The 8,609-nt window shown below is 32.5% G+C and overlaps 1 protein-coding gene and 1 long non-coding RNA gene across 2 annotated transcripts; both read left to right on the top strand.

The window, feature by feature from the left end:
- Nucleotides 1–258: 258 nt before the first annotated feature.
- Nucleotides 259–2,010, top strand: LOC147503351 (uncharacterized). The gene is made up of 6 exons (XM_086604801.1): nt 259–452; nt 540–659; nt 750–998; nt 1,094–1,218; nt 1,647–1,751; nt 1,833–2,010. Exons 1-6 carry the CDS (start codon nt 264–266, stop codon nt 2,008–2,010), a joined length of 966 nt encoding a protein of 321 aa, XP_086460927.1. The 5' UTR covers nt 259–263.
- Nucleotides 2,011–2,238: 228 nt separating this feature from the next.
- Nucleotides 2,239–3,025, top strand: LOC147503352 (uncharacterized). The gene is made up of 3 exons (XR_015220456.1): nt 2,239–2,374; nt 2,483–2,586; nt 2,843–3,025. It is a non-coding gene; the product is annotated as an uncharacterized LOC147503352 (long non-coding RNA).
- The last annotated feature ends 5,584 nt before the right edge of the window (nt 3,026–8,609 follow it).

Here is an 8,609-nt window from a genome sequence, read left to right on the forward strand (position 1 = left end):
TGCCTACAGAATAGGTAACGGTTGGTAATATTTCTAACATAAAACTTGTGTGACAAACATTATAACGGATGAATAAGTGTTAGCAATCAATTTTACTATATGTTGCAAATTCAGTGTTATGGTGTAGTGCTACCAATAATGTTATACTCAATTGTTTTGTTGTTTCAAAAGTGTAAAAGGGCTTTGGGGTCCAAAACAATATTGTTGCGGATGCTAGTCTAATTGAGGGGTTCGGACCGGATGACAATATCTATAATGTTAAAATGGGGGAAGGCTATGTACGTGTACAAATCATACGTGCAATTTTGGCAAATTCTCTTCTGCCAAGACCGATTCCGGATGATGATATTACCACCGTAGGAGGTGCAGTTGGCTACCACGTGGCTTGGCCAAGTGACTTTGTGGTATTTGACAATTTGGCTATCTCAAAACCTATGTTAGGAAACAAGCAGGTACTTGTCATTTTGATATTAACTAAAAGTGATAGTTATATATAGTTTACAAATATCTATTAAAATTGTCCTTATAATGTTTGTTAGGCTGTGGGATCAAAAGACAATGATAATGGCGCTAAAGCCAGATCAAAAGGCAATGATAATGGTGCTAATAAAGCCAAAAGTGTTATGCCAATCTCTAAACCTAAATCAGGAAATGAGAAGGTAAAATCTCTAATTTCTAAAATCATTAATCATGGTACTCACTAGAATTTTTAATTTATAATTATTTTAATGTTTGTGGTTGTTTTAAAGTGTAAACTTGCTTTGGGGTCCAAAAGCAATGTTGTTGCTGATGCTTGTATAATTGAGGGATTTGGACCGGATGACAAGATCCATAATGATAGAATGGGTGAAGGCTATGTGCGTGTACAAATAATACGTGCAATTTCAACGATTGCTCTTCTACCAAGACCAATTCCTGATGATGACATTACCAGGGTAGGTGGTGCAGTCGGGTACCATGTGGCTTGGCCTCGTGACTTTGTCATACTTGATAATAAGGTAAAACGTATTCTATTATATTTTTCTATCAATATTTATATAAATTAGCACCTATTTGTATTCATTATTCATTGTTTATTTATTTATTTTTATAGAAAAATGAGGCTCAATGTGATGAGCATGACGAAATTATATTTGAAGAATTTGTGGTTTTGGTCGGCAATATAATGAAGGGAAATCATATAAGTGAAATGGACATGAGGATTTTTGAGCGTGAAATGTAGTTTTATATTTCAAAAGATGAAATAATGGATATTTGTCATAAGCAAATGTTGAATGGCAATTGCATTGTAGTATATATCCGGTGAGTGGAATCTTGGATTTTATTTTTAAGAGATGAGTTGTTTAATTTATGCGTACATGTCGTACTAATGGTAGTATACTTTTCTTTTAGATATTTGTATGAGAAATACGAAAGTTCTCGACAGAGGTTTGGATTCTGTTATCCTGGCGATTTCAACTTGTATGCAGACAAAAAAGATATGAATCATCTGGTCTCAAATAGATTAATGGCAAGACAAGGAGACCAAATTATTTTTCTTCCGTACAATTCGGGGTATGCTTGTTGGTCATGTTATTTAACATATATGCATTCTCATTTTATTTTTATTTATTGTACTTTCTTAACTCCTATATATGGTTGTATAGGATACATTGGGGTTTGGTAATTATTGACGTAAGTGCAAAAAAAGTATATTTTCTTGATTCAACTGGAGGTGTCCCTGATATAAAACTAAGATGCATGGTGAACACGTGAGTTGATTAATCTTATTTTTATTTTGTATGTCATATATGCAAACAACTTGTAACTTAATTGTAAAGTTTGTTTTTTAGTGGGATGAAGACATTAACATTAAGTGAAGGAAAAGAGTGGAACCAGTGGGACTATGTCAAGGTAAATATACAATACTTGAATGTGAAAAGATTTACTCGTCTTGACTTCCAAAAGATGAAACTTGAAGATGTTCGACCAATTGCCATTGCACGAGAAATGGAGACCCAAAGGAGCTAGCGTCCCGATCTAAGATCTCCCAATCGACAATCAATCAAAAGCAAACACCCACTTATTGGCCGGGAAGATCGGGCAGGCAAAGCTTGGTTTCCGGTCGCCTTACCAAGTTTTGTACAACAAGAAACCAACAGTATCACCACACTGGTACAAAGACCATAAGAGGGCTTGAAAACGTGAGATAGGCTCAAAAATCGGCAATTGAATTGAGAAGGTTTTCCGCAGTTGTGTATTGAATGTGTTTTGACAATTTGTTTATGTTTTGGTGTAGTGCCTAATTCAACCAGGAGGATACGAGTGTGGATATTATGTCTTGCGGTTCATGAGACATTTTCTGATGGATCCTAGTCAATCAATTAAGACAAAGGTTAGCAAGTCTTTCTTGTTAATATATTCTAAAATATCTATGTAATTTTTTCTTGTAAACGTATATCATTTATATTAAATTCTTTGTTGACTTGACGTACTCGTGTAGCTAATGGAGCTGGCCAACACTATCACCTATACCAATGCTGAGCTTATTGAAATTCGTATGGAGTTTATTGACTTTATCAAACGATTTATCTCGCCAAGCCAAAGGTATGAGTATGTATTGCAATAATAGTATTTTGTTTTTATTTTGTTTGCTACTTTTTGAGGTATGGGATGACTTTAAATGTAGTAGTGTATATCTTGAATCACATCCCATTTGCATTGTAGGTATTTTCATTTATTTTTTCTTCCGTTGTGAGAACTAGGTCCCATCGCATTGTTATCGTCATGCTTATATAAAATAGTCTGCTTTGGTCAGTGGCAAATTTACTAATAATGTTTCTTTACTTTATTTGTTTCTTAGGTTTGACAACGTTCGATCGATCGATGGATAATATTTAATTTGTTGATGATGGAGTTTATTAGAATGACTTTTAGTTTGGTTGAATGTGCTATCAAATAAATGTATCTAGCATTTTTCATTGATGTTGGATAAATGATAAATTGATGTAAGGAATAAGTGTTTCCGAATGGTTTGAAAATATATGGGTTGAAGTTATTGTGGATGTTTTAATTTTATTTTTGAGAATTTTATAGCTGTTTTATTGGCGAAATAAGTTTACAGATTAGGAATTGAATTACAGGTTATTATGCAGTATTTTTTACAGGAAAAATATAATATAAATATATATATTATAAATTAAAAAAATAATAAAAAAAAAATAGATGACGGTTGTAGAAGAATTGTCACAGTGTAAACTATTTGTTGACGTATTTTTCTTCCATAAAATGACGGTTTTGTAGTAGTTGATAGGCATTTCATGACGGTTCTACAATAGTCAATGGGCATTTCATGACAGTTCAACAGTAGTCAATGGGCATTTCATGACGGTTCCACATTAGTCAATTGGCATTTCATGATGGTTCTGACGTGAACTGTTAGAAAATATTGTTAATTTCTTGATGGTTCTAACTATAATTAATGACGGTTATATATGAGGTGTCATAATAAAACTTACCTACTATGACATTTTAAAGACTAATCTATGTCATAATGGGAGGACCTTCTAAGACATCTTTCTATGAACCGTCATAAATTTAATGACGGTTTTTGTTGACTTTTTATGACACCCTCAATAATGACGGCTAGATTTTTAATCAGAAAGTGTCATGATATGTATTTCATGACAGCTAAAAATTGTCATAAAACGCCCTTTTTTTAGTAGTGATTCGTTACACTAGGCAGCACCAAAACAGGCTAGACAGCTTTTTTTAGGAGGGGTTCTAGGGACATGTTAAAAAAGCACACACACAACAAACTCAAAATCTTTAGGGCATTTATATATTTTAGATTAGCTTAATTCCTAACTATTTTAAACATTGTCACAAAAAATTGTTCAAATCCGAAACTTGTAATCCCATAAAATGTATTCAACAAATTAAGAATTGCTAAGAATTGTGGAAGTGCTAAGTTCGTCCGGGCTCAAAATAATGTACAAAATGCTGAAAATAAAAGTGAAACTCTGTCTTTTTTTCGGTTAATATTTCGAGAATATTTGGTAACTTAAAAAAAAAAAAAAAAAACCCACCCCTCATTGGCCACCATACTTGTGTTGGACATGATATAACATTGATACTCGTCAGAATTATTTTTTTGATACGATGTAACACTGATACCCGTCGGATATTATTATTTTTTATAAAAAAATATTAAATAAAGAGACTCTTAGAAATGAGTTTGTTTTTAGGAGAGTGGGATTTAATTTGTTATTGAAAAGGGACTCGCGGTGCACTTTATAGCGCTCTTGTCGCCTCTCTCATTGTAATTTGATTGTATATTAATAAAATATTAATTCAAACAAAAAAAAAATGTTAAATTGCACTACTAAAAAAAGGGCTTTTTATGTCATCTTTTAGCTGTCATGACATACATATCATGACATTTTCTGAATGAAAAATAGTCACATCATTCTTGGGGTGTCATAAAAAGTCAACCAAAACCGTCATTAAATTTATGACGGTTCATAGAAAGACGTCATAAAAGTCCCTCCCATTATGACATAGTTAGTCTTTAAAACGTCATAGTAGGTAAACTTTATTATGACACCTCATATGCAACCGTCATAAATTATAGTTTGAACCGTCAAGAAATTCACAATATTTTCTAACACTTCACGACAAAACCGTCAAGAAATGCCCATTGTCTATTGTGTAACAGTCATTTTATGGAAGAAAAATGCGTCAACAAAAAGTTTACACTATGATAGTTCTTCTAAAACCGTCATCTAAATCTTTTTTTTAATTAAAAAATTATATTATTTATATTATTATTATATTTTTCCTACCAAAGATACTACATAATAACCTGTAATTCAATGCCTAACCTGTAAACTTATTTCACCAATAAAACAACTACAAAATTCTCAAAAATAAAATTAGAACATTCACAATAACCTCAACCATATATTTTTAGCTCATATCATTTCACATGTACTACGTTCCAATATTTCAAACCATAACATGACAAGTATACAACTTTGAAATTTCCATTAATATATGGAGTGAATAACAGTAACAAACAAGTATACATCATTGCAATTTTTTTGAAATTACCAATAACTAACATTGTAAAACACTTTTCCATTACATTCAGCGAGGCCAACAAATTATTCATTACCTAGCTAGACCTTAAGAAATCACGTTATGCTCAGGTCATCCATCCATCATTGAAGATTATCCCATTCTTGCATGCCAATTACGAGCAATGGCCTACACACAATGTATACAAGCTAGGAACTTGATCAATGATGCCCCCAAACAATTTGCAAAAACCTGCGGGGAGTTCCCAAGATAATAATCTAAGTTGTTGACTTGTAGTTAGCAATGAACTTTTACAATTAAAAATAATTGAAAAATGAAAGATAAGCACATGGTTTAGTAAAATAATAATATTCACATGGTGTTAAGTAAAGAGCCCATTTGTTAATTAATTTAAATCAATTAGTCATGACAAGTCACTACTGAACAAAAGAAAATTACAAAAGGTCAGTGAAAGCCATCTTACTAAATGAAATAATGCACCCATTATAAGTGCAAAGTTTGGTATAAGCAATAACACATTTTGATACCCCTGATATTAAGGACAAAGAAAGTAAAGAGGAGAGTATGGTTATACTCACATAGATAGATAAGGATATTTAGACTTTGGATCCGTGACTATAGTGTATATGTTCTCCCAAGCTTAGACTAGGTAACTTTTATACAATCACTTTGTACCTGCACAATGAAAGATATCCCAAGCTTCTTCGGCCAACCAAAGATATTATACCTTGAATGACCGAGAACTAATTGCTAAGAACCAAGTTATGTATCATTAAGACATGTTTTGAAATATAGGTGAAGTGGCAGCTAGGATCCATGTTGCACTCTTTCCAAAGTACACCTAGGAAGAAACAGAAAGTTGGCTAGTTGAGTACTTGATTAAGTTATCTCTTTTGTCTTCATTAAGTGGAATACATCAAGTTAAATTATAATGCAAATTTACATGTGTATCTGTGTAGGTTGTGAGAGAGTGGTGTGAGGTTAGAACTTATGAGTAAAAAACACATATAAGTAAAGGCTTCGCACAAGGTCAAGAATATTATTCCATTCGTACATACCAAGTAGCAATGGCTTTGCACAGGGTAACAAGTGACAATTCCCAGACTTGCATGCAATAGTTCCAAATAGCATCAAAATTTGTAGTTAGTGTCAATTTTTATAATTCAAAAATAATACAAATAAAAAAATGAGCACATCATACCAATGCTCATATTGACCACATTGACATCTTTTTCTCAATATGATCCGTCCCCGCAAAAGTTCACCTGATTTAAGTTAAATAGTTCCAAGAACTTAATGTACAAAAATGCAAAGAGTGAACGCCTTATTTTAGTCGTGTAAAAGAAATCGATAAAAGAAAAAACCGCTTAAGACAACGTGCTAAAACTCATCTCACTAAATGAATGATATGCACAATTTATAAAAGCAAAAAATTGGTACAACCAATAAGACATTTTAACACTTGTGATATTATGAAGAATATAGGAATAGAGGAATTTTTCTCTACTCGCAACAGATAACAAGTTCGTGCATATATGTAAACTTGAGAATGCCAGAAGGTCATGTATGTATTAATATATGTATGTTTAGTGTCTAACAAGTTCACTACTTGGTACAGCTTTGAAGTGCTTAAGTTTGGTTATTGTATTTTATTTTATGTTACATCCACTCGAGGCTTAGTGTATGAGGCACCGTTTTGCTCCCGAACAAAAAAGAAAAAGAAATCCAAGTTTATGGAATCAGGTACAGACTAGGGAGCAAAACTTGTCAATAGAAATCCAAGTGAGTTCATCCTAATGGTCAAATGCATTCTCACAATAGACAAATCTGAAACAACAAATTATAATTGTACTGTGAATTATCAAATTGAATTTTTGTATAACACGCCAAGGACTTTTGTGCAAAGCTTCACAATTTTTTATAACACATTGTGCAAAGCTTCATACTCTGTTATATATATATAATAAGAGCACACTGATGTAAGCAAGGGCTTTCCCAAATTGATTAGATAGAAGAAATAAGTCTTAACAACCATCTTGATGAAAAAAAAAATCCTTAAATATAAAATATTACCAACACAAACAATATTGAAACAATGAAAAAAAATCGTACTTTCGAGAGCCTCAATTTATAAGGAGAGGGACACAAGGAAAAAGGAGAAAAGAATGCTTACTTGTCTTCTCACAGACTTGCTTAAGATTTTCTTCTCTGGTTCGTTGAGGATTCGACATCAAGAAGATGACTAGACCATAGAAGCATGTACGTACGAAATTTGGTTTTCCTGACTTCCCAAGCAACAAATTAGTCGATTCAAATAAATCAATGTGATTAGACCTTGCCACTGTTATGCAAAACGTCCACATCGGGTGATGCCCGAACCTTACATAAGATCCCCAAATTTGTAAATTGCAAAATCCAAAATTAATTTATGAGAACCACTATTCCAAAGAAATTAAGGTTTTTGAAATTGGGGGTTTTAATTAGTGGTTGTAACCTAAAATCCAATATATTGCCGCAGTAGTTAAAAGCTATTGTAATAATCCATAAGGAACGGTGAGTCTTACCAACATATATTTCAACATGCACATCCAGAAACTACAAACACAAGAGAACTAATACAACAAAATAGTTTTTCCTGTATAGCTGGTTGAACGACTAACATATGTGCTGAACAATACCAAGTCAAAGATTTACTAAAACACCTAGCGAATAATCAAACTAGTGCACTGATCTTCTAAATAGTATTTGTTCTTACTTTGATCCCATAGTATATATATAAAAAAAAAACAACAACCATGTCAGGGGTATTGGCATACTAGAAATTAATGTAATTCTTACAGACTGCAAATAGATAGATTAAGAAAAATAGAATAACATAATCGTGAAGTCTGCTTATTGTGAAAACTGGTTTGTTGTAGCACAAGAAACGAAACAAAAGACTAGAATTGCAAAATCAACAACAAGGACATACTCTCATTAAAAAAAACAAGTCTATTACAATACAAAAATATTCCTTTCTTTCACCCCTAATTAAAACAATCACAAATCACTTAACTGAATAGAAAAATCATTCTAAATTCCAAGACAAAAGCATAAAAATCATAGAATTGAGGAAAATGGGGCACCTTTAATAGCTTCTGAAAGGAGTGGGAAGAGAAGTTCTGTGAATATATATCAACGAAGGAACAACTAGTTCGATTTCTCGATTTGTTAAAGGTCAAGTTCCTGTTGATGTCAAGATTGATCTTCAATTGAAGTTCCAGATTTCAATTTAGAAGTAAACACATGGATGACTAAAAGAACCATGCTGCCCTAGGGCATATTCGCAATGAAGAAGACAGCCAAAATGTTTGAAACATGGGCTGCTCTTGTTCATTTGGTATTATTTTTTTAATCATGGGCCGCTTACTACCAGTGGGCCGTGGTATGTCCAATTTGCCTGGTTTAGAGAATATTGACATTTTTTTGCTGAACAAGTTACATATTTATCTATTTTTTTAACAAGATGTTGATGGTTTAATTGAAAGCTA

Source organism: Coptis chinensis, chromosome 4, assembly GCF_015680905.1.
Source record: "Coptis chinensis isolate HL-2020 chromosome 4, ASM1568090v1, whole genome shotgun sequence".
Taxonomy (NCBI): domain Eukaryota; kingdom Viridiplantae; phylum Streptophyta; class Magnoliopsida; order Ranunculales; family Ranunculaceae; genus Coptis; species Coptis chinensis.

What these genes read in the sequence shown, in the direction of transcription:
- LOC147503351 (XM_086604801.1), top strand. Translation starts at nt 264, where the DNA reads ATGGGGGAAGGCTATGTACGTGTACAAATCATACGTGCAATTTTGGCA. An exon ending in TTGTCATACTTGATAATAAG is followed by an intron (nt 999 to 1,093) that starts GTAAAACGTATT and finishes TTATTTTTATAG; the next exon opens with AAAAATGAGGCTCAATGTGA. An exon ending in CTAAGATGCATGGTGAACAC is followed by an intron (nt 1,752 to 1,832) that starts GTGAGTTGATTA and finishes TTTGTTTTTTAG; the next exon opens with TGGGATGAAGACATTAACAT.